This window comes from Suricata suricatta, chromosome 5 (assembly GCF_006229205.1).
Source record: "Suricata suricatta isolate VVHF042 chromosome 5, meerkat_22Aug2017_6uvM2_HiC, whole genome shotgun sequence".
NCBI lineage: Eukaryota > Metazoa > Chordata > Mammalia > Carnivora > Herpestidae > Suricata > Suricata suricatta.
The window spans coordinates 5,903,885-5,931,018 of NC_043704.1; the positions used below are offsets into that span (position 1 = coordinate 5,903,885).

The window sequence follows — 27,134 nt, forward strand, 5'->3', positions numbered from 1 at the left end:
AAAAATGCATCCCTACCCCAAACATACACATGTACTCTGTCCTGAAACATATCTGCCAAGAGAAAGAAAATGCATTGAATTAAGTGGTTGTCATTGTAAGAATATCTGAGTCTTCTCTTAAGGAGAAGATACAGATACTTCTAGAAAAGGCAGCATCTGAAGATGTTAGAATCTCAGAATCTTTTCCATCAAAATCAATGATTAATTATGGGATGAAATTCCAATAAGGCCATCACAGGCTTATATGGGAGGAGATAGACTGTGTCCACCATATGCCAGACACTTAGCAAATGTGAGTGCTCTTTGTCTCCTTTCCTTATTCCTGGTAAAGTTAGTCTTGTCTGCCTTGCAATTTCCTAAATTCTTATTTTGAGACAAACATGGGCTTATACGTTACAGATCAATAGTAATTCCAATCACCACATGAAATGGACTGGGAGAAAGATAAGAGTCCAGGTTAGCTAGAAGCTTCAAAGCACGTTTGAAATGATATGAACCATAGTGAAGATTATTTTGGCCATAAAACGGTCAAGGAGCAGGGAATGATATCAAAACAGAAGATGCTGCTGGAGACTGAACTCACAGCTGTGTTTCTGAAAGAGATAACAGTGATGTCTAGGAGTACAGAGCCAAGGACTAAATACCAGGGTTTGAGCTCCAACTCTGTTTCTTCCGGTTGGATGATCTGGTGCAAGTTATCAAATGTCTCTTGGCTCCTATTTCCTTATCTTTAAATTGGGGATAATTACACTACTCATTTTATAGGATTGGTGTGGGGATCAAATGAATTAAAATTCCAAGTGTTCTCAGAACACTGTCTGAAAATATTAAGTGCTCTAGGAGTGCTGGATAATTTAAAAAATGCAGGTATGTCCAGCTTTAACATATCCTTAACAAATACAATCATGTATACAGCCAATGGGTCTCCTCAATATTGCTTAACTAGCAAGCAATTTTACTTCACTTAGATGATATTCTGAAACATATATTCAGTAAACTGTAAATATATTTAAAATAAAGTGATAAGTGATGGCTATCTCAGGCTGAGAAAATTATTTCTAGGAAAAATGCTGGAACTTATATACAGCAAAGTTTTCTAGTAAAAATAATCAATCTCAAGGATAGATTATAAAGTTTAAGACACAATGCCAAAATCACTCTTGCCAGGTGGAAAGTAAATATGCAATCATCTATCGTCTATGCTCTCTTTGGCTCAAATTCTGCTAAGAGAAGGAAACCTTTTGTCAAATGGGTGGGATAACTCATTTTTTGCATTTCCTCTGGAAGCCTGTCTAATTATAATTGATCCATGACCTCTACCCTCAATTTGGTTCTAATCCAAAGGAGCATTACTTAAAAACTGATCAAAGAGGTTTACATGAGAAATACCCATTGACATATTGCAAGTGTAAGGTAATTACAGATGGAAATGGCCCATAAAATTGAGAATTATCTTTCATAACTTCCTCTTTCATTTCCTTATATCAGGTACTGATGGTTCTTCCTCGAAAATGTATCATATATCCTCAAAATCTCTCCATATTTATTGCATGCCCTAGTCACGATGGGTAAAGAAGGTGTATGGTAAATTATCACATAACCTCCATCCATCTGGTTTCAGCACATGAGGGGCTGGACAGTTCAGGGTCTCACAGGGAGAGTATGAGTCTCTGCTGTCTCAGGGACTTCTCTGGTGTCACAAATGATTACTCACTTTCACTGATGCAACCCAGAAACATGGGTGACAAACATATACCAATGGGGGACAGGAGTCAGGGGAGGGAAATGCCTCTCCTATACATCTTCTAATCCCATGGGATGAGTCTGAGGCATGCTCCTTTATGCCTGTGATCAAACATTAGAGGGCATCAGACTCACCTGAGAAGCTGACTAAAATGCAAGTTGCTGAGCCCTATCTTCCAGAGTTTTGACTCAGTAGGTCTGAGGAGGGATCTAAGATACTGCCTTTCTAACAAGCTACCAGAGATGCTGAATCTGCTGGTCCAGACACAACATTTTAAGAATTGTCCTGCGTGATTCCTCAGAGGATTTCCAGTATAAATGATCCCCAACGGCCCAAGGTGGCAAGAAGCTCATTAAAACAACCTTTATTGATTTTTCCCTCCCTTTGTGATCATATCCCCCTGGTGACCAGCTCTCACGCTGGAATCCAGGAATCGCATCTCAAATTAGTGATCTGCAGCCAGACAACCATGTACTTCACACTGCTTTCTGAGAAACTTTCCCTGAGACAAAGGCCAATACTGGTCCTTATCTGATTTTTGAAGTAGCCTCTTCACTGGGGTCCACCTGGCACCTACTACCCCATTGTGAGAACCTGTTCTCCACACAGTAGCTTGAAGAATCCAAGACACTAATTAAATGATGTGACTGTCTACTTAAAATCATCAGTGCATTCCATTTGTCCTTTGATACAATCCAGACTCCTACAATATTGTGATGGCTCTTTATGATTAGGGTCCCTGATTTCCACTTTCATCTTTTGACTTTCCCTTCCTGCAGGCTTTTCTCCAGTTGTTCTAAAACTCCGTCTATTCTCCAGTCCCCATGATTGTTCTTGCTGCTTGGACTTCACACATGCTTCTGCATTTCTTTAACAAAGTCTCACTTATCATTTACATCTCAGATCAAAGCCCACTTAGTCTGAAACACGTTTTCTAATGCTATGAATGAGATTAAATGCTCCCACCCAATCCTTTGTTGCCCTGCTGTAGCCTTTATCAAAATTGTTTGGTGTTGCTGTTTTAATCGCCTGTCTCCCCCATCAGGGTCTACACTGTATGGGAACCAGAACCATTCCTTTCCCACTGACCACTATATCCCCAACACAGAGCACAGCATTGGAACACAGGAAACACTCTGAAAATATTTGTTGGATGAACAAACAAATGGATATTATTGAAGGCTTACAAAATAGGGAAATAGACTTTGTCCAAAGTAGCATAGCTAAGTTAACAACACAGATCACAGTGACCCCAATGCCCATAGCTCTTGAGAATAGGATGACCCTACTTTCCTCTAAGAGGAGACACCAAAAAGAATTATAGGAGGATTCTGGCCAAGGAGATACAGACTGGAAGTGGAACTATTGCAATTTGAGATAAAACTTATGATAAGACCCAAAGACTACTCTGCATACTGTCTAGGTTATAATTTCCCACAGTTGCTGGTTTCCTCTCTTATATTATATTTTGGTTTCCTTTAATTTGTGTAACACTTCATTTGGGATGTTGTAGTGAGTGTGTTTGCCAACATGGTTGTTCTCCCAGTAGAAGGACTTTCCAATGAGGAGGAGGGTGATTCAGGAAATGGACAGGATAGAGTCAACCAGATAATTGTCACACCTCAAAAGACAATGTAGGCCATTCATGCCATACTCACCTACCTGTCTGAATCATAATTGCATGAACATTACCTCTGTCCCTCCAGAAAGAGGAATTTGAGACACACGTGTTCCAAAATACCCAAATTGTGTCATGGGACCCAGTATAGTCTGATAGTATCTGAAGTCTCCAAGGGATCCCTTCTTGCTCACCTTGTCTAAAATGAGGGCTATTCAAAATACAGTGATCTTTGGCTTGGTCTGATTGTTAAAGGGGGAATTATTTTTTGTGTTTTTAAGAGAGGAATAGTAATACATTTGTAATAGGACAGGTACTTTTCAATCGCAGATGCAATGCAATCATTTTTTATGTTTAGAATTCATGGCCTCCAAGAAGCTATATAGTTCCAAAGAATGGATAGAAGCTTCCCTAAGATGTCAACAGGAACAAGGATTCAGTTTTGCTGAAAGCAAAACTAGGAGCTATTTGGTGGTGGTGTGGGGAAGAGAGGCACGTATATAAATATTGCCCCTCTCTACTGAATGGCATTTAGTCAAGATGGTAATTGGTCAAAGTCTAGGTAAGATTTAATTGATGGCTCTGGACACTAAAATCCAGTGGTTTCCTGTCACAACCAGAAAGATGGTCTGGCCCTCACCCTCAATCCTCTTCCTCTTCCCTGAGCACACTGGTCTCTTGCTGCTCTTTGAACACACGAAGTTTACTCCTGACTTGGGGCTTTCATGCTTGGTCTCTTGCCTGGAGCTCACGTCCTACAGAGAGCCCTATGACTGACTTTCTTACCTTAGTCAAGTCTGCTCAAAAATCTCTCCAGAAAGGCTTTCCCTGTCCATCCTACCTGACCTACCTTTCCTATCCCTAACAGTCTCGACCCTCCTACTGAGTTTTAATTTCGTAGTACATGCAAATCCCTGACATTGTTTGTTGTCTCTCTTTTCCGCTGGAATGTGGGTTTTATGGGAGGGGAACTTGATACCTCTGCTTTGATCACCACTGCACTCTAGCACTCAGAATAGATGCTTCAGAAATATTTGTTGGAAGAATCAATGAGTGAAATAAAATTATAGCAGAAATATGGCATAAAAATTGGACCACTAATCATAGCAATAAGATAGTGGCCCTGTATAACTTTTATTTTCCTTGCCAAATACAGGTTAACTAGGGGCCTTTGGAGTAGTATTTGTTTTCTGTGTGGCGGCTCATCATTAAAAGCCAGAAACAGCAGCAACATCACAGGACATAAAGAAATGTGAGAAAACTGTTCTCCTGTGGAATCAGAGAAAATCGTCATCTCATCTGCAGCTTTGCTCTCAGTGATGCAGAGACAATATCAAGAACCAAAGGACAGGTGTGTTCAGTCATTAAGTCTAGGACTTTCCCTCCAAATGACTTATTTAGTGGCAACGTCACCCAACTGAGCATGACATTACAGAGACCATTGGTCTGCAGACAATGTAAGCCATGAGGTATGCATATAAGAGCTAAGTGTTGTTTTCTTTTCTTTTTCCCCCATACTTCCTTTATGGAAACAGCTAATTTATTTTAAATTAAGTCTCTACAAATCTTCCCAATTACCTGGCAAATCAAAAACTGTGCTAAGCTCTATAATGATTCTAGGTCGTAAGGCTGTGATAGAAGGAATAACTAGGAATTGGGCTCCCAAATCCCACTCCTGTCACACCCATTTATTCTACACCTGAGTGGAAATGTCTTAGATGTCACCTTCATCTCCCATGTGCAATTCATCCCCAGATGCTGAGGTTTCCTCATAAATCTACTGTACTTTTACCTTTTTGGCTATACTTCCAAGGCCTTCATTCTTTTTTTTTTTTTGTATTTTTTAAAAATGTTTTTTATTTATTTTTGAGGGACAGAGAGAGACAGTGCAAGCAGGGGTGGGTCAAAGAGAGAGGGAGATACAGAATCTGAAGCAGGCTCCAGGCTCTGAGCTAGCTGTCAGCACAGAGCCCAACGCAGGGCTCAAACCCACAAACTGTGAGATCATGACCTGAGCCGAAGTCGGATGCTCAACCAACTGAGCCACCCAGGAGCCCCCCCCTCAAGGCCTTCATTCTAATTAATTGCCTAATGCTTGGATTGCCCCATCGTCCTTCTAGGTAGTATATCCTCAATCATGCTCCAAAATCATGTAGCAGGAAGGGGGGCATACAGAGGTGTCATTGCTCCCCAAATGTTTACTATGTCCCAGGCATAAACACATTATTTTATTTAACCCTTGGAAATCATTATTAGGTATTATCCCATTTTATAATAAGAAAATGGAAATAGAGGCTAAGGAATTTACCCAAGGTCACAAAGCTAAGAGTGTCCACAGCATGACAGGTCTGAAAGGAAGGAAAATAGAAAGAAGGGAAGCAAGGAAGAGGTCTGGGGAGACAGAGTTGAGGCCAGTGAGCTTCTCCTTGGCTTTTCTGTCTGCAGAGCATGGCCCATCAACTGCTACCAGACTGGTCTTCCCACCTCAAGGCAGTCCATTCAAGGATATTTGTAGTTCCCCCTCCCTTCCTCCGTCAAGTACATACTTGTTGATAACAAGCAGATGGGCACACTCTGGCCATGGGACAGCCTCTATGTCTTGGCTGGTGCTATCATTCTCGACCTCAGAACATACACCTGGACACTTCCGCCCCGCCCCCTCCCCATTCATGGACTGTAATCAGAGGGCTTTGCTGACAGCCGGGTGCAAAGGTCATGCCAATTGTTACCTTGTTAACTAATTAAATTCTCTCAGCAACTCCAAGAAGTAAGTCTCACTGTTCCTATTTTACAGATTAGGAAATTGAGGATCAAAGAGATTCACTCATGTTTTCAAAGTGACATAGCAAATGAAAAAGCAGAAAAGTGGACCTTGGTTTTCTAACTGGGAGATAGACTGTTGCATTTTTATTTTCTTTGGAAATCCTTTGCACATCAAGGCTGATGGAGCTCACTCCTTCCCTGAAGCCTTCCTTGAACATATCACTGATCTCTCCCTTATTAGTGTTCATTTTGCTCTTGTAATTCTTAGTCTGTCACTTCAAGTCTTGCAAACCACCCTCCCTGTGACAAGGCAATTTCAAGGTCTCTAAACGCCACATTCTATTTTTTCCCAAACTACATCTCAGACCCAAAACTTTAAAGCCTCCAAGAGAAAAACATTTAACGCCAGTTAAAGATTTAAATAAAGACCCATATAATTATTCTCTAATGCTGTTTGCTATTTTCATGTGGGTTCTGCTTCCCCAACTACACCTTCGCATATTTTTTTCGTGAACCAAATAGCAAGCTGTGTTCCAAAGTTAATTGGTAAGTCCACAGGTGACAATATGGAATGCCCTTCATTCCAAATGGGAATAATAAATGATAAGATTCTTCCTCTTACCTAAAATGTCTATTTTGCTCATTCAGAATATGATCCAGCCTAAGTGATGACAAAATTCAACTACTTGACCATTCAAATTAAAAGTTGAAATTTGGGCAGCTGCCTGATTGATAGTGATCAAAGACAAGAGGCTATCACTCACAGCAGCCATTAACCATCCACAGAGAAAGCTCCCTGTCCCAACTACAATGTACGGAAGGAGGAGGGAAAATGGATTCCACGGCCTGGAGTAGCTTCCCACTCCCAACACCCAGCACGGTCCTTGGCCATCTACCCTTGGGGAGAATGTCTATCCTCAAGCCTTCTCGTGTATTTTTCTCAGATAGTTGGCCATCAATTCCTGCAAAGTGTCTTCTGAATTAGCCCCGCCTTTGCATTCCCACTACCACCACCTGAGCTCCAGCCATCCCCCCTTCTCATGGGGACCACAAAGGCCTCCCCTCTGGGCTTCTGAGCTCATGGTCTCACTTTGCTCCAGTGCATGGATCGTCCTGCAGTACACTGTATGATTTTCCTGCTTTAGATCTGCTCATCAATTCCATGGCCTCTAGACCTCAGGACACAGAATCTACAAACTCTGAGGCAGAGTTAGCTCTGGAGTCTCATCCTTCCTCATTTTGCTCCCTGGCCTCACCATTCTACCACACCAGGGAATAATGCCCCTGCTGTCTCAGGCTTCCCAAGCCATGACAGGTGACAGACCTTCTGGGAGCACGTTGCTGTCCTTTCTCCCTTTTTAACTCGCTGCTGTATTTTCTAACCCATCAGGCTCCCTCCCTCTCTCTGGGAATCTGCTTCATGTGTCTCCTGCCTTAAATTAGGTAACTCCCCTCTCTTCTTTCACAGTCTCCCTGCAGCCTGTCACACCACCATGGAAGGTCTCTCTCCCACTAGATGGGAGCTCTCACTGGAAAGAAATGAGCGTTCCTCATCCCAGCAACTCTCCCAGGGCCTAGTAGTTACAAGTATGTGCTAAACACACTGCTGTTTAATGACGGAATAAGAGGAAGATGAAGGACAGAAAAAAATGCAGTCATTTGGGACTGGGTGCAAAGAATATATCTGCATCTACCCATTGATGCTTCAAAGATGTACAGCTCAGAATATTTTCTTTTGCAAGCAAGGGAAACCAGAAAATATTGAACTCAATCAGACTGAAAATTTTAAGAAAAAAACAGAGTAAAGATTCCCACACAAGTAGTTTAACACAGAAAATGCTTTATTCAAGCATTAAGGATATTTTGTAGTCCTAATCTAATTAATCCTTTTTAGCCATTACCATGACAACTGAAAGGAAAGGAAAACTAGGCTCAAAGGTGCTTTGACATTGATTAGGGTTTATTTAAGGTGACTGACTTTCTGAAATCAGAATCATGACCCGTTATGGTACCTATAAAACATGCACTCCAGACCTAGTGTATATGTATACACACACACACATAATGCATATTATATGTATAATGCATATTATCTATTATACAACTGCTATATATGTATATAAACATCTACTATATACATGTGTGTATAAATATATATACGATTTAAAAACACTGTTTACTATTTTCCAGCTTATACATGTCTGTGAAAATATCTAGTGTTTTCTCTTGCCCTCTTTTCAAGTTCAGTAATCCTTTATTCTGCAGTATCTAATATCTTATTAAATAGATCCAGTGAATTTTTCATTTCAGACATTATGTCTTTCAGAGCTAGAATTTCTTTCTAGTTCTTGTGTTAAAAAATGTTGTACATTTCCTTTCTTGCTCTCTCTGTGCATTCATCTACTGCACATAACTTTTCATTTGAACCCTTTAAATAAGAGGGTAGCTAGTCACTTTAAAACCTTGCCTGCTCATTGTAACATTGGGATGTCCATTAGTCCATTTCTTTATTTATCCTTTTGTTTATGGCTCACATTTTCCTCCTTCTTCCCATAACTAGTAATTAGTGTGTAACACATTGTGGAATGCTATACTATTGAAAGTAGAGGTTTTGTTGACTTAAAGTGTGAATGTTATTCCTGGAGACAGTTCATTTTCTGGTGAAGTTTTGTACTCCCAAGTATCTTTTGAGGCTCTTTTAAGGTTTGTCTAGAATATCCCCTATTCCAAGGATAGATTAGCTTTCCTCTTGGTGGCCCCTCTGAGATTTTAACTGAATTTCCATGTGTTCTCTACTCTGGCTGCTGAGAACTCCAATATATCCCAGCACTGTGTAAGCTCTGAATTCCTTTTTCAGCTCATATCTATCTGATAGTTGTTCTCTGATAGATTTCATGAAGTCTCATCCTGTGCATGTGAAGTGGAGTCACAAGGAGATTTTTAGAGCTCTCTGAACCACTCCCTATTCCACAGTACCTGCACTGCAAAATCTCACCCCTCAAAAGTTCTAAACTTCTATCTGTTTTCTCCATCCAGCAAGATCTCTGTTATCTCCCATCCCTCTGCATGGTTTGGAAGGTGCCCCAGGCAGATACCTGGGGTACACTCTGGAGCTCAACACCTATGTTTCCATTTTCCCAAGGGTAACAACCCTCTGCTTCCTGCCTTCCACTACCTGGAAATGGTTGTTTTATATTTTCCCCCCAGTTTTATAGTTTTTTTTAAATGATAGATGGACAAATACATCACCTGTTACTCTTTGATGGTCTCATTCAATACATTTTTAAGTTTATTTTTTAAGTTACTTGAACCAAAATCTGCTTCCGTGAAATTTCCAACCATTTTGGTTGGTTTGATCTTCTAGAATACCCCCACAATGGTTCTTCCTATACTGGTTTTAACATACTCTATTGGTGCAAAGAATCCCATCCCAATTCACTAACTCAAGGACTTTGATCCTGTAATTATCCCTTCTTTACCTTTGCCACATGATTCTGTCCTCTCTACTGGCTCATCCCATCAGCATGTAAGCTTCCCTTGCCCAATGACCTCCTCCAACTTCCTCTCCAGTTTTCTGCCCCTTATCATAGCAATGATTCTGAAAACATGAAAACAGTTGTCTTTTCTTGAATTCCCACACAATTATTCACTTCCCTTTCTGTTCATTAGCCCTTCTGATTAGGCACTCACTGCAACCACACCACTCTTCACCGTCACAAACAATGTGCATCTCCCTAAACTCAATGACCGAATCTTGGATTTCCTTTTTTGATTTCCAGTGGGATTTTATATACTTTCTTGATATGTGACAGTCTGCTGGACTTCCTCTTACTTCACCAGCTTCTCCTTGTCCCTCTCTGTTTTCCTTTGCTGATTCCTTCTCTTATTCCAGAACCACAAATGCAGGAATGCCTTGGGTCTGGACCTTCTTGTTACTCCCACATCACTGCTCTCCAGGTCACACTTCCTTCTCCTTCACTTCTGCTACAGACCCTTCTAGTTAGTTACCTTATTAAGCAAAATGTGTGCTTCCTCTCATCTGAAACATTTATGTTGTATCTGACTGTAGATATATCTTTACTCAGGGAAAATATATTTCACAAATATAAAGTTGATTTCTTCATATAAATTCTAAGTATACTCTAGCTTCTTTTGTTGGCAAGTACATAGAAAATGCACTACTTTTCAGCCAGAAAGGAAAACAGGATGTCATGCAGACAAGGTTCAAAGACTGATGAAGGACCCAGGCATCTGTTGCTCAAGACATAATCTGCTCATATCTGGCAACTGTTTGGAAGATAATGGAAATCAACCTCTCCCAATACTTACTCAGAGAGTCCAAAATTTGGAGACTTAAAAATGCAGATAATGAAGATTAATTTTCATCTTTAATTTCATGCAGTTGCTTTTGCAATGTGGGTGAGAATTGTGTTGGCAGATGAATGCACACAGCTCTTAGAGAATCATAAAATCACATGTCTGTGCTAAACAGGCATTAAAGAATACTAGTTGCTCATTTTGCACATGTGGAGTGGGGCCTTCATGGGAATTTGGTGACTAGAACAGAGATGTGAAATTAGACCGATGCCTACAAGTTGGACTACCCTATTTTAATTTCATAGTATTTTAATGTTTATTTATTTCTGAAAGAGAGACAGAGCATGAGCAGGGGAGGGGCAGAGAGGGAGAGAGAGAGAGAGAGAGAGAGAGAGAGAGAGAGAGAGAGACAGAATCCAAAGCAGGCTCCAGGCTCTGAGCTGCCCTCACAGAGCCCAATGCGGCACTTGATCCCATGAACTGCGAGATCATGACCTGAGCCAAAGTCAGACACTTAACGGACTGAGCCCCCCAGGTGCCCCTGGACGACCCTATTTTAATTTCTAAATAAATACCACTCCACTTTGTTTAATTTGATAAATGTTGTCATAGCTTCCTAAATTAATTAGAGGTCTGATTCTAAACAGAAGAGAGGAGCAAAATATATATCTAAACTGAAATAATTTCACATTTCTAAAACTAAAATAAAAAATACAAGAAGTGTCTATTTGCTATCTGTCAACTGCACTTCAGTAAAACAAATAATAAAAAATGAAAAAATGAAAATTTACCATTTTATGATTCTTTAGAAAAGGTGTGATTGACAAATGATATTTGACAAGCATCATTTTTAAAGCCATCAATCTAAATAATACTATTTTAAAAGTGCCATTTAAGTGACTACAATACAGCAGGAGCTCACAGACCTTGGGGGCTAATGCAGGGAGAGCCTCGTCCATCAATTAAATCCTACTCTTACTTCTTCCTGCACACATTTATTAGCTGTTAATTATTTGGAGCTACATATTTTAGGTAAATAAAGACTTGGTTTGGTGTAAGCGGAGTTTGTAGTTGGCTTCTACAGTTGTTTTATTTAATTTAATTTATTTTTAATCATTTAATGTTTATTTATTTGAGAGAGAGAGAGAGAGAGAGAGAGTGAGTGAGCATGAGTCAGGGAGGGGCAGGGAGAGAAGGAGACAGAATCCTAAGCCAGCTCCAGGCTCTGGGCTGTCAGCACAGAGCCCAAAATGGGACTCAAACTCATGAACCATGAGATAAGGACCTGAGCCCAAGTTGAACAATCAACCGACTGAGTCACCCAGGTGCCCCGTGAGTTTCATTTTAATGGATGAGAGCAAGTTTTACAAACTCTAATATTTTCACGTCACTGAAAATGAACGCACTCCGTGGGCATTGTTGAATTTGACTGCATCGATTCCACACATCCCGCGTGCCTCTCCTTACCTCTCACGATCAGCTGGCTTTGGTGCTCCACGGCTGCTGCCTCGTTCCGGGCTATGCAGGTGTAGTTCCCGTTGTGCATGAGGGACAGATTGGAAATCCTCAAGGAGCTTGTGAAGTCGATGTTGTCGATGGTCACGCCGAGGCTCGCTGGGATTGGCCGCCCGTCCTTCTGCCAAGTGATCGTGATGGGTAGGTCCCCTGAGACCACAACACATGGGATGAAGACCCGCTGTCCAATGGAGAATCTTGGAAACTCAAAAGGTTGGATGAAAGGTGGAACTGAAAGAAAGAAAAGAAAATGTAATAGAGGAAAGATGCAAACAAATTGCACACATGCTCTACATTCTCTTTTCCTTTTACCCTTTTGCATAACATTGCAAGAGGAACACAGTCACTTCTGTAACATGTAAATACATGAACCAGGAGAAGACGTGAAGTTGTGCTCTCCTGTTCCCTGAATTTTCTCGTTGTTCTAAATGAAAAGCATGGCTTAATTTGTACTTTGGCAAACATGCTTAATTTATTTCAACAAACTTTAAAAAATACAATGGTCACTTTTGAATAAAAATATTTCAGACTCTGCACTATTCATTGTGGAAGAGGCATTTGGGTTCATTTTTTCCTTAGAAGCTTTTGAAAATGATGTGTGCAAGAAAAGATTTCTCTCCGGTTTCGCTAATACTAGTGCAATCACTGTTCCCTCCTTAATGTATCCCATGCCTTGCTAATGGGTATACTTTAAGCCTGTTCAAGAAGAGATTCCACTTTCATTGTTAAACATTTTTTTAAGACTAATGTGCAACAGCAAATGTTAATGAAAAAGACTTACTTTATGTTAAGATAATCATGTCTTAATTCTGTACCCCTCAAATTTACACATGTGTGCATGACCTTATATTACAAACTGATCCATGGCCAATTTTCTGAGTTGTTGAGAGGTGTTGCTGATGAGGACAAGGAAATAGCCTTCAACCTGGCCAGCCATGGACACAGCCAAGATTAGTCTGGAAAGCTCTTTTGTGATGTGATCTCCCTGATAAACTCCTGTTTATGGCCTTGCCTCTGGACCACTCTTCATCAGTAACTTCCTGGGTGGACTCACAGGGTGTCAAAGTCATAAAATGCTTAAAATGGAGCCAGAGAAGCCAACTTTGAATCATACCTTGGTTACTTATTGATTATCGGATCATGGCCCAGTTATCAATATGCTCTCTTTAGCAGCCATATGGGGCCCGTTATTAAGAGTCTCACTGTGTAAAAGGGAACACTGATTCAAAGATATGACTTCGCCCTTGGCTACAGAACAAGTTCACTAAAGAGTGGGGGCTTAAACCTTATAAATTTTATTTCAAAAGTTTGGAAATACGCCAAGTTGTAAACTGAGATTACTATACAGTACTAAAAAAATAAATCAGTTATTATACCAGATGGTTTTACATGAAATTATTAAATAGTAGGACATCTGCAGTTGGTTCACTAAATCAGGCATAGGTACATTTCAATGATCAGGCGTGGGGAGGCGTAAGGGATCAAATGGAGAAGCCAGGCATCCATCCACTCGGTCACTCGTGCACATGAGAAGTGCCTCTTGAGCTGCTGGTGTGCGCTGGCCAACGCCGTGTGTGCCGGCCACACAGCAATGACCGTAACACCGCAGTCTCCGTTCAGTGGAGCTTCATGCCCAGTCACAGGCGGCAGATGGCAACAGAGCATAGCTGTGGCTATTCTGCTATTTCATATCATTATTACTCCTACTATCTGCTTTCAAAAGCATTCAGGAGTGAGAACTCAGAATGCAAATACAGAGAACTCAGAATTGCAAATACAGCTCGAGTTAGAAGGACAACCGAATAGACGGCTCAAGTTAGGTCTCACCAGAGAAACAAACAAACAAAAATAGCTTAAGGTACCAAGTGCATTCAATGTCAAAACTGGTGACAGCTGACATTGCTGATTCTCAAGGTAAAGTTACAGTCGTGAATCTGCACTGAGTCGATCTGACACCATGAGAACAAGATCTCAGGATGAGGTTCTAGCTGGTGCTGGAAGATCAGGTTAGATTAGGCTATGATTATTCATAGCTGACATTAGGAGGGGAAGCACCAGGGTGTAGCAAAGATGCTCATAATTCTCTAAATATTGCCCCAGACAGCATAAATGTTTATTATATGTATACATGTTATTGATGCTTAATAAAAGACCATTTTTTAAATAAAAAAGTAACTATATTTCCTCTTGTTTGATTCCTTATACAGAGAAACCTAATTGTCCACTTAGACAAACATTCGCACTCAGTAGCTTGCTGCTCATTATCTGAATTGTGGATTTTTTTTTTTTGAGATAAGAACTTCAAAGCCAGACTACCTGGGTTTACGTTCAGCTGTGCTACTAACTAAAGTTTTTAACCCCTTCTCTGTGCCTCCGTTTCCTTATTTATAGGAGGGGTTGCCGTGAGGCATGAATGAGTTAGCATGGGGTTTGTGAACTTCCAATCTCAGTGTATGTATGGCCGAAGTGAGCACCGGGTTCACAAACACCGGAGGACACCTGAATTCATTGCTCAGCACTGGTTCTATTTTGTACGCCTTTCAGACAAAAAAACCAAAAAACAAAAAAACCCAAACCAGTGAAGTTGAAAGATCTCCTGGCAAAGAAGGGACTCCATTTCTACCTGTTATAGTTGGGAGGAGAAAGAAAAAGGACCTGCTTTCTATTCTCCAGACCAAGAAAGAGAGGGAGGACATAGCATGGTTTTGATTTATCTACTAAGCACACACTCTGTAGGGTGTAGACTGTGAGTGATTATTCATTATAAGAATGTCTACTTCCAAGAGCAAAAGAAAGTTCTAGAATAGAGAAAGAGCAGGTACACATTACTTTCAAGAACAGAGGCAAGGAATAGCTACAGGGGAGTCATAATTTAAAAAGAATACAAAAACAGATTCTATCATTTAAAGATTTCTGGAATTCATTGGTTTATAGAACCCTAAGGGATATAATTACAGTAATTTCAGAAACTTGAATCACAGAGCGACACTGCTGAAGACCCACGCCTCCAATGCAGTGAAAACAAGCACCAGGAAGCCCGCACCAGGGTTATCAAAGGATAATCCCTTGCTTTCAACACTATTTTTTGTTTAATGTTTTTTTTTTTTTTGAGAGAGATACACACAGAGTGCCAGTAGGGGAGGGGCAGGGAGAGAGGGAGACACAGAATCCGAAGCAGGTTCCAGGCTCTGAGCTGTCAGCACAGAGCCTGACATGGTGCTCAAACCCATGAACTGTAAGATCATGACCTGAGCCAAAGCTGGATGCTTAACCGACTGAGCCACCTAGGTGCCCCAAAATAAAATATTTTAAAATATATTTATAAAAAAAGCTACCTGAAAGTGTTAAAATAAAGATTTTCATGATAAAAAAGAGGATTTGGTTGTAGGGAAAAGTCATTTCCCAGAATAACATCAAAACCAGGTTTGTTATTTGTTGTTTTACTTGCCACACCAGGATGTACTTTTGAAAATGCAGATTAAATCATCAGACTGATTTGTGGATCATAACACTCTTCACCTCACTACATAGATTGCCTCTATTGCTCTAGGCATGAACACAAGTTTGCTGTACAAAATGCTTAAATTTTCTTAAAGAGCCCTAAATCTTATGTTGTACACTCATAACGTAAAATTGGAGCCAAAAAAGAAATCAAGTGATTAAAAAAATGTTCATAATGACTTCAGTAGAGCCAAAACACCTGTTTGACACACCTCCCTTCTTTCATCTGTTCATTAGATCACCTCTTAAGGTAAATTCTCTGAATCTTGTTGACAGTGAAAGGTTGTTAATATGTTAGAGACCACCCTACGCAGGGACCTAGGACAATAGACAGTGGGAGATGAGGCAACAGAAAATGTTTCACTGTTCATGACCTAGCAATAACAAGAAACTAGCAGAAGGGGGAAAGATATGTAACCACTTTGTAACCTTGAGTCTTGAACAAACAAGACTAGCACATTGTCTTCACAATCTGCTTCTGCACATGCTTGCTTGCTTGCTTGCTAAATTTGTTTCACAGGACTCTGTATCAGGTACCCACTCCCCTTTTATTACAAAAGTCCTTGCTTCTGTAAAACCACTTGCTTTCCCCCTCCTTTGTGCTGTGATTGGTCATTTCAAACCTCATTGGAGACAAAGAACTCTAAAACTGATAGGTTCCCGCCAAAAGTAACATGTATGTGTAAAGATACTACTGGTTACTTACTATAAGGTGCTACAACCTGTAATTGGCTAACTAATAAATGACGTGCTCGCAAAACCCTTAAAAACCCCATGCTCCAGCCCGATGGGGCACTCCCCAAGTACTTCTATCACCCGCAAGGAGCCGTTCGGCCAAACTGAAATAATCTGTAATAAGCTCTCAAAAACCTTCTGACTGTTTCTTGAGTAAGTTCGATCTCGGTGGGTTACAACAAATATCGTGGGGCCAGAAATGCGTAATGTGACCTACACCAGGTTTTGACATAACCTGCCCTCAGAAAGCATGTAAATATCTGCTAAATGTCACTGATTACCAGGTTTGTTGATTTCATTCTCTGCCCTGGGGGGGGGGGGTCCTCTCTCCCCAGCAGCTGGAAACCATCAAATGCAACCAAATGTCAGTTTATAGACACTTACTCTTTGTAAGCCCGTAAGAACATTAAGTCAGGCTAATCTATTTTGTCTTGTCCTTCAAAAATTAGTTGTATATGCTTCATGGGAAGAAAAGGAGCTTTTATTTTCTTCCCAGAGAGAAGTATGACATGGTAAAATACACATGGGTTGGGTGTTGGACAATCTTGGGTAATTTTCAGTGTTTTCTTTGTCCGCTTTATGTCTGTAACACAGTTTCTTCATGCATAAAGTGATGATAAAGAACACAATTCATGAGTGTTGGTAAGGGCTCATGTAACACAAAGGCAGAGAGCCCCCACGGTACCAAGAAGCTGTTCGATTAGCAAGTATCGCCCTATCTTTCCTTTTCTTACTTTTATTTTGTCCCAGTGTCTGTAACTCACTGGGAAAAATCAAATATATTACATGGACATTGAGACACATGGGGGCTGAGTTTGCACCGCCATATATAATTTCATCAACTCCACATTTGTCGTCTCTTTCCTAGTCGTGCTGTAACTCCCTACGCTTCCAGACTGTCTCAGGCGGGCAGCTTCTAGTCTCAGCTGCTCCAAGAGCCTACTTCAAGCCAGTCTTCTAAGTTACAGCAATAAATATTCTCATCTTCCCATCTCTTCTCCCCCATTTTGTCCAATGAACTCTCTCTTCTTATCCGTCAAGAGTTTTCTTGTTTTAGATCTTGCCCATTTCCCAAAGTCGGCTAAAACTACATTTGCGAATCATGTCCATTAAGGGAATGCAAAGCCCATGGGAGGACTCTGAGAGTTCAGTCCCAATTACACACACACACACTTTAAGTGCCCATGGGACCAGCATAGGCTCACAGCCTGGACTTCTGCTGAAATGCAAGGTGTGGCTCTAAAACTACGAGAATGAGGAGCATGTGTGATTGTGAGTTGAGCACATCACTCAATTGTCTCTCCACCCATAGACCGATTATTTGTCCAATTCTGCTACTTTACAACATGCTTTAGATTCCAAAACCGTAGATTACTAGCCTTATGTGATGTAGTTTTCCACTCTGTTCACGCAACATTGATTAAACTCTTCTTGTACCCACTCCAAGAGCTTGCTGTTAAGGTTCTATACTGGAAAGGGTCACAGTATGGTGTGTGAGCATAGGAGTCTATGCACATGCCTATTTTCTTGAGTAGAATGACCCAGGAGGCAGAGATGTATCACATTCATCCCTACTGCCCACATCTAGTGAAATAAAGAGTGCCTTGTACATCTTAATTGCATAATAGCTTTTGAAAATATCTTTAACAGGTGATGATGAACATTATTTACACTCTGAATGTTAGACAATTCTATAGTTAGGGAGTAGAAAGGGAAATAGACCCAGTATATCATAATGATGAGATGATAAAGACACAAGTGAAGTTTTGTTTCATAGTCTGATTTGTGTAAGGGCCCAGGACTTCTAGCTCGAGGTTGCACTGAGCCATCTTTCCTCCTACTGGTAGGGTGATTTGGGAAGATAAAGTCAAGACCTAGCCTTGCTTATTCGAGCATGGCCATTTGCGCCAATGGAGCACTGCTAGGTGATCATGATCTCCTGAGCCAGAGCTGTTCTGGATTCACCATAAGTTAGGGTGCAGTCCTGGGCCCATGCCTGCCAGAGAAGATAGGCATGAGGCTGAGATTCAGGAGGGCAGATGTGGGAGTAAGAAAGGCATTTTTGGGGCCAGTAGATGCCAAAGAAATCAGAGGCTCCCAATTCACTGGAGACTGTGTGCCTCCTACTGACCCTACACTGAGGAAACCTCATTTCTTGACCTCCGGTCCTGGCCTTGCTTCCTTCCTATTTCCCTGATGATCACTTCTACCTCTCCACTGCAGATGTCAACTGCATGCTGCTGCTGCTTCTTCAATCTACATGTTCTTTTTCTCTCCAACTCTTTATTATACAGTATTTTATTTATTATTATTTATGTTTTAGTTAACATACCGGACAATATTGGTTTCAGGAGTAGAACTCAGTGATTCGTCATTAACATACAATACCCAGTGCTCACCCCAACAAGTGCCTCCTTAATGGCCATCACCCATCTAGCCCATCCCCCCACTCACCTCCCTCCATGAACCCTCAGTTTGTTCTCTATCATTACAAGTCTCCTGTGGTCTGTTTCCTCTTCTCTTTTTCCTCTCTACTCACATGTTCATCTGTTTTGTTCCTTAAATTCCACATATAAGTGAAATCATATATTTGTATTTCTCTGATTGACTTCTTTCTACATTTTTCAGCCAAAACTCCATCACAAGCTTCAGGTCTGCTTGTTTAGATATCTCCTAGTATTCTTATCTTGATGTTCCAGAAGTATCTCAAATCCAAAACCAAAAGCATCGGCGTTCCCTTAATCTAAGCTTCATATTCAATGCTCTATTCCTGTTAGTGCTCACAAACCTCCCAAATGCGAGAAGCTAGGATAATAGAAGTCTTTCTCGTTGTGCATTTCTCTTTATCTCCAACCACTGTCAATGGCTGCTGGGCTCTTCTACTTCACTTCTCAGTATCTCTTGGTCTGGCTCCTTTTCTTCCAAATACACAACCATCATCTTTTATTAAAACGTTTTTGATTGTGTCCTAATGGGTCTGCCTGACTTTAATCTTTCTGCATTGCAACCCAACTTATTGACCTCAACCATATTCATGTCCTAAAACATGGTTGTGAGCATATCCCTCTGCCTTAATTCCTTCACTGTTTCTAGGATCCAGCAGACGGTAGCAAACACTACATCTGATGTTTGCTTCTGTGCTGACTCACGCTGCTTGCCTACACTGGGGATGCTTTGTTTCAGGCTTATTCACCCTGAATGTAGGGAACGATCCCTGACCCTATTTCTGCCCCATGCCCCACCAGGACCCCATTCTAACCCCTACCATCCTATGGAGTGAACATGCAACTTAGTTATTAGCTGCTTTGGAGACATTTTTCAGGCTCCAGATCCCCTTTGAGACTCAAGTCAGTTTCTCTCGGAAACTTTTTCTTGACTCTGGACTTCTCATCCCCCCTTACCACCAGAACTGGGTAGATTTACATCTTCTTTGTCTCTATAAGATCTCGTGCATACACATTTCTTTGATGGTGTTGTGTTGAAATCAGTGTCTTCTTATTTGTCCACTGCTCTTCCACAGTGAGCTGAAATATTTCGCACTCCGTGCTGCTCCCTTTCCAAGGCATCGGGTACCTGCTGCTGACAGTTATTTGTCTGTGGGCCCTTCTACTGACTGAAGCTCATTAACAGTAAATGCACAGATATTCCCTGAATAAATTAAATAAATCACAGAAATTGTGGTAGGGTCCCCTCCCTAGGGAAAGAAAAAACCCCTCAAGGCAGCCTGACTATACATGTATGTGACAACATCCCTCATGACCTGGTAACGTGAGACTACTTAATCAGACTGCATGTTTGTGTGTTACCATAAATAGGAGACAAAGAAGTAAAAATTGTATAAGAAACTATGCCATGTGGTGTTTGAGGCTCAGTTCTTCAGGTACGAACCCAACTGAGTGGTGCCAGCATGAATAAAGTTGCTTCCTGGAAAAAAAAAAAGACCTTGGTGTCACGACTCTGTGCGAGAATCCTGCTACAGAACCAAAGAACTAAAGAGGTTCTCTGGCTGACAAATTATTTTGATGACAAAGGTCTAGTTCGATTATGCTATCATCATACACTACGATCCTTTTCATTTCTTATTTGAAATACTGGATTAATGTCATTATAGAAAGTGGGAGCAATTTAAGGAAAAACTATTTTTAGGACAAGGATTTAAGATGCACATCTCTAGGTGTTTGGCTTCTATTTAAGTGGTAGGAATTGATGCATATGGCAACATGTGGCCCAGATTCCTTTTCAAGAACGAATGTGTGACCCCGAGGCTGGGAGTGAGGTCGGGTAGACCCTTCAGGTATCAGCCACTCTGAAGACCATTCCAGCTGCAGAGATCCACCTCACCATGGACAGGCTCCTTCTGGGGTGGCCTACGTCCAATGACTGACTGAAGAGGGCAATTCTGCCCAACTTATCATGGCTCTGAAGGTCCTTCTTTCTGCAAAGCTTCCTGCAGGGAGAGTAAGGCTGTCCTCAGCCTGCACCATGGCCCATCTCCTCCCTGTGCCCTGTCCTTTTTCCTCCCCCTCCTTCAATAGTGCTGGTTACTGGGGCATGCCTCGATAAACACCACACACACCAAACTCTCTCTCTCTTAGAGACTGCTTCCTGGAGAAGAGAACCTGCAACCAGCTGGCTCACCTAAAGTGAAAATAGATCTACTATTAATAACAAAACCAAATCTGTTTGTAACATTGCCAGTATATACTCCATCCATCCATCCATCCATCCATCCATCCTTCTGTCCATGTTGTTTTTTTTCATTTCAGATTGGGACCAGATGACAATTATCATGTGGGCTGGGTTCTCTTTTAATGAGACCACTCTGTATTTGGTTGACCACATCCTTCCATTTTCCAGGAGAATAGAAACATTCTGTCACTGATAGAAGCACAAGAAAAAAATAGTTTGGAAGTGTCATTTTAAGATTGCTACTCGTTACCTAAAAACATAGTCTGGGTTCATTTGCTGGTTGGTTGGTTTATATTCATTTCAGTATCCCAAGTTCAGCCAGTATTCAGAACTGAAGTTTTGTCTTTTCATCAGGGATTATGGATATTCATAAGGTCACTAATATACATCAAATAGAACTAAAATGAGTAGTAATTCAGTGTTAATACTGGAGTCAGAACTCAAGAACTCACAAAAGCTTCAACTCAGACATACAAGAAAGCATAACAAATATAAATGAAAACACACTATGTAGGAGTTCCCAAGCACATACCACATACATTAGGTAAAGGGTTCCTATCAGTGGAGGCCTAAAGCATACGGTTCCTAAGCTGAGTACCAGACAACAGAACACCTCAGTTGACCTAAAAACAGTGCAATTTTGGAATAGCTCAGAGATAAGAGTAACTAAGTCTTCTACAATGATTTTTAAACAAGGTATTTTGGACTGCCAGATTGTGACAACCATAGAGTCATCTATATGACCATGTAAGTAGATAGGAAGAAAAATAACTTTTTTTTGTCAAAAATTGTTTAAACTTACCAATTAAGCCCATGAGAGAAAATACGTGTAAAACATTTCAGGAAAAGTAAAATCCTTAAGGAATAATGTAGAATCATAATGAAGAGAAACAGGAACTGTTGCCATCAGCTAGAAAGATACAAATTAGACATACAGGAAAGACAAAGTGCTTGGGATTTGGGGATGTAAAAACACTACGGCTAGCTCTGAGAAGGATGGCAACATCTCCTTCAAAAGCACTTTTCCAGAAGAATGGGTCACCTGCACTATTCATCAGCCAGTGGCGGGATGGAGCTGGGTGGTTTCCGGAAGAGACTCCAGGTCTCAGTGGTGTGAGGTGTTTCTTCCCAGAGGGTGTTTTACAGCCATAAGTACATCATGCTGAAATAAATAGTTTCTTTAATATTTAAAAATGATGAACTGGAGAATCCATGGGAAGTTCTGTCTGTAACAACGAGAGTCACCTTGGACTGAGGTGGATGCTGGGCTGCTCTTCTCCCGGTGAAGGGCAGCAACACATTCACACGGAAGACTTGGTAATAACATTGAGTAGACTGCATCCCCAATATTTAAAGAAAGGCTTTTTGAATCGTCATGGCTTTAAGAGAATGAAATCTAGGGGAGCCTGTGTGGCATAGTCGGTTAAGCGTCCAACTCTTGATCTTGGCTTAGGTCGTGATCTCCCAGTTCATGAGTTCAAGCCCCACATCAGGCTTTGCTCTGATGGTGTGGAGCCTGCTTGGGATTCTGCATCTCCTCTGGCCCTCCCCTACTTGCACACGCACTCCCTCTCAAAAACAAAGAAACTTAAAAAAAAAAAAGAAAGAAAATGAAATCTAGCTCAGGTTTTACTAATCTAGGTGGAGAAAAGACTTACCCAGATGGGTTGCAATTACTTTGCTTTTGTTTATCTAAACTATCGATGGAGGCAAAGCCTTGTGACTCTAACCAGAGGTGATGACAGTGAGGCTACATGACAAGAACTGGCAAGATTCATAAAAGCACGGGCATTCATTTTAAAATGTAGCCCCTTTTCCTTTTTTTCCAAGTAGCTGTTTTATAAGGATGACAGTATAGCAGGCTATTTACTTGAGGAGTATTTTCCACAACCCTGACTTAGAAAAGGTCACCCTTGTTTAAAAGCTGGGTTATTAATTATTACTGACTTCAAGTTGCTGCATTTCTTGAGCAACATGACCAAATATGTCATGGTGAAACAAGGGTGTAAAAAGGTAGTTATACCCTTGCAATGTAGCTGTAAGTCAATTAAGTTACTTTGATAAATTTCAGGGCACTGAAATTAGTGATATAATGAAGGAGCAATATGGTTAAATGGCTGAAAATAGACATAGGGCATTATTTGTTCCTCGGTAGTCCATCCTCACAATATTCACATCAGCATAAATTTATAGAACTGGTTCCATGTAGTTAGGCCACCTGTGTGTCCATATATCACTCTCTGCAACTCTCTGAGTCCATTTCTTCATGGGGAGGGTTCAGGCCAGCTGGCTATCAGCAGTGACGTGTTCTGCATGTTTGAGTGAAAGGTGGAGTGAAACCCTCCAGGTTTTATGATCACTGGTAGACAATTTGAAAATGTCAGGTCTGCAGAACCAAGGGGTCTTGTCCCCATGCCCAGATTAATATACAACAGAAGCAACAATTCCTTCTTGAATAAATTAAAAATTCTGTGGCTGAAGTGAATAGTTAGGACAAATAACTTCATGCGTGTGGAAATATGATTTCAGCATATTTATGACTATTTAGCCTAAACAGATCATATAAATCTAATTACCAGCACTGGAGTGGGTCTATTTAGTTCTAAGTAAAAGCAGAGAATGGGAAATAGAGACTGAATGGAAAATATGTGGCTAACAATATATTTAAAATCTAAAATAACATTTGATATAAGATTAATTAAACATATAGGTGATAAACATGTGCCAAAAGTCACACACATACATGATGAAAAATTAGGGCTGGGGCGCCTGAGTGGCTCAATCAGTTAAGAGTTCCACTTCGGCTCAGGTCATGATCTCCTGATCCATGGGTTCAAGCCAACAGCTCAGAGCCTGGAGCCTGCTTCAGCTTCTGTGTCTCCTCTCTCTCTGCCCCTCTCCTGCTCCTGCTCTGTCTCTGTCTCTCAAAAATCAATAAACATTAAAAAAAATTTGATCCACACATCCTTAAACAAAAGGCTATAGAAAAACAGGAGTTAAATAAATGAGAAAAGATCTACCAGAAAAATGTGAAACAAAGAAGGCAAGAAGAGGAACTTTTGAATCATATAATAGATAAGTCAGTACAAAAATCCCCAGAGATTATGACAGAAATAGGTAAATCAACTACTATAGTTAGTAATATTAATACCCAGTTTGATAACTAGTCAATAAAGGGAATAAAAAAACAAAGCTAGAGATGACATATGACACAATTATTAATTGTAATTGAACACATACAGATTCATGTCCAACAAATGTAAGAAGAAACATTTTTTTGATGAATAAACATCCACAGAGAAAGCTTTAGCATATGTCACAAAACTAAAATTATCTCTGATGACACCACCATAGTATCTCGGTATATGGAGAAGACTGGAAAGTCTGGGTCATTTAATTAATGGTACTAGGACAAGTGTCTCAATATACAGAGAAAGAGGAAATGACACCCATTTCTATTGTATCTACAGCCCTCAGCATGGACTGAAGATCTAAATGTGGACGGCGGAAATATAGAGTAAATACAGAAAATAGTGTAGGAATAGATCTTCCATGAGCTCAGGAATATCTTAATCAAGATCTCATGGAAGAGAATTAGGAGCCAGCCTTGCAAAAGGTACTCACAACCATTTCTATGTCACAAGAGATTCAAATTTACATGAAGGAACTACAGCAAAGCAAGAAAAAATCGCAGGGAGAATGATGTCAAAGTGGGCAAAGGAAGCATGAAGATGGGATATCTAAATATATAATAAGAATATGAAGAGTTTGACGCTCTATCTCAGTAGTAATGGAATAAAAGCAAATTAAAATAAAATCCACACGCATGAGATTTGCAACACTTAGAAGGCAGATCATATCAAGCACTGGCAGAGATATGGGGAAATGTGGGCTCCCTTGTGGTGCCAGCAGCAGCACACAATGTGGTTTGGAGGGCGTTCTGCAGTCACTAGTGACACTAAGTTAACATCACACAGGGGCACATCCACTAGAGTGCGCATCGTGGCACTAGGCACAGAGTCAAAGGGCTCAGGACAGCCTCCGGGTTTACTTTAAATGCTTTAATATACATTCATATCTCTATCTTTTTAAAAAGTTTTCATTTAAAACATTTTTTTAATGTTTATTTATTTTTGAGAGACAGAGAGAGTGTGTGTGAGGGAGTGGAGGAGGGGCAAAGAGAGAGGGAGACAGAATCCAAAGCAGGCTCCAGGCTCCATGCTGTCAGCACCGAGCCTGACATGGGGCTCAAACTCACAAACTGTGAGAGATCATGACCTCAGCTGAAGTCAGATGTTTACCCAACTGAGCCACCCAGGCACCCCCATTTATATGTCTATCTTAATAAGGGCATTGAAAGGTAGACTTAAAATAAGTGTATTAAGTACACATATAAATAAGTACTAATAAGATAGGAAGGGATGATGACAGGATTGGTGGGTGGTTAAAAAATATATATAAATCCAAGTAAAATAAAATATGGAACTTGGATGGACTGCTGATTGTAGTGATGTGGTTATAAAGCAAATCTTGACAAAACCAAAGATCTCAACGGACCAGTCCCTAGCACCTCGAGGGGGTTTTGTTCAGGAGTCCAAAAAAATGACTTCACAGTGGGCTGTAGGTTACAACAAAGAAGTCAGGTTTTCAGAATGATCATGACATTCTCATTTCCCTCTCTCAGGCATTAGAAAATGCCTGGAGGGCTGGGGGTCTCTGAGAGGAGACAGACATAGGAGTCTGCCCTTACAGGGACATTAGAAATGGCTATCTGGGAAGGCAAAGGCTCACTGCTGTACTCAGTAGGTAGCTTCCCGAGGGGCGGGGGAGAGTTGTCCAGTGCACCCTGGAGGGAATAATGGGACCAGAGAGAAAGGGAACAGCTAGATGAGGCAGCTTTGCATCCGACAGGAGAAAGAACTGTGGTGATCACAGGCTGCGCAGAATCAGAATGGGCTCAGAGCTTGGAGTGGGGCACTGCACAGACTGCATGCAGACAGAGACTGGAGAATAGTGGGTACAGTCCAGGGCAAGATGAGTGTCACATAGTGGTCTCATGTAGGTGAAGTCCACATTCATTTATATCCCTAAGGCTTTACCTTTGTATCATCTATTTATGTATATGGAGGCATCTCATATATACTTATATATGTCTCCTATATATGAATAGTGTGTGTATGTGTATATATATATGTGCATACACATATACGTATATATAAACATATTTAAATTAGGCTTCATGCCCAGCACAGAGCCCAATTTAGGGCTTGAACTCACGACCCTGAGATCAAGACTTGAGCTGAGATGGAGAGTTGGATGCTTAACCAACTGAGGCACCCAGGCACCCCAATGCATATAAATATTTATACATGATTTAACATATACATATATTTTATATTTATATATAAGTATAAATGAAATACACAAACATTATTCATGTCATATATCACATGTGCAGAGTTACATAGTTGTATTATATACCAGTCCACATAAAAGATCCCACGCATGATTTTGAATAATTGAGAGGTGTTTTTTTTTCTGACTTAAATTATCAGAACATTATTGCTTAAGCATGACTTGAGGGTCTTTTCCTGGGTGTGGATATAGGTTCACATACACGTGTGGATATTTGCAAAGAGATAGATTATGGGTTAGACAGAGAGAGTGCAATAATTTTCTTGTCATCCTTTCTTTTTTCTTATGTCTAGATAATTCTCTCCTTCTCCATGTTCCCATGTCTAACAAGCCCAAGTGCTATGAAACATTACTTCTCCCACAATCCTAACTTTTTTTAATGTTTTTTATTTATTTTTGAGAGACAGAGACAGTGCGAAGAGGGGAGGGTCAGAGAGAGAGGGAGACACAGAATCTGAAGCAGGTTCCAGGCTCTGAGCTAGCTGTCAACACAGAGCTCGATGCGGGGCTTGAACCCATGGACTGTGAGATCATGACCTGAGCCAGATGTTAACTGACTGAACCACCCAGGTGCCCCCACAATCTTAATTTTAACTGAATAAAAACCTGCATTCTTTGACTTCATAACAAATCCAACACATAATCTTTTTTCTTTTCCTCTACTCAGAGAAAAACAATTCCAGATGCTTTAAAAAAAAAAAAAAGACTTTACCCCAATGCTTATAGCAGCACTGTCAACAATAGCCAAATCATGGAAAGAGCCTAAATGTCCATCACCTAATGAATGGATCAGGAAGATGTGGTTTATATATACAATGGAGAAAGAATGAAATCTGG

General features: G+C 40.7%; 1 protein-coding gene across 1 annotated transcript in view; it reads right to left on the reverse strand.

The window, feature by feature from the left end:
• The window catches only part of DSCAM (DS cell adhesion molecule), a 680,888-nt gene that overhangs the window by 186,063 nt on the left and 467,691 nt on the right, over positions 1–27,134 (reverse strand). Inside the window, exon 9 of the mRNA XM_029938933.1 lies at positions 11,910–12,188. Coding sequence (XP_029794793.1) covers positions 11,910–12,188 — 279 coding nt within the window. The remainder of the gene's footprint in view (positions 1–11,909; positions 12,189–27,134) is intronic.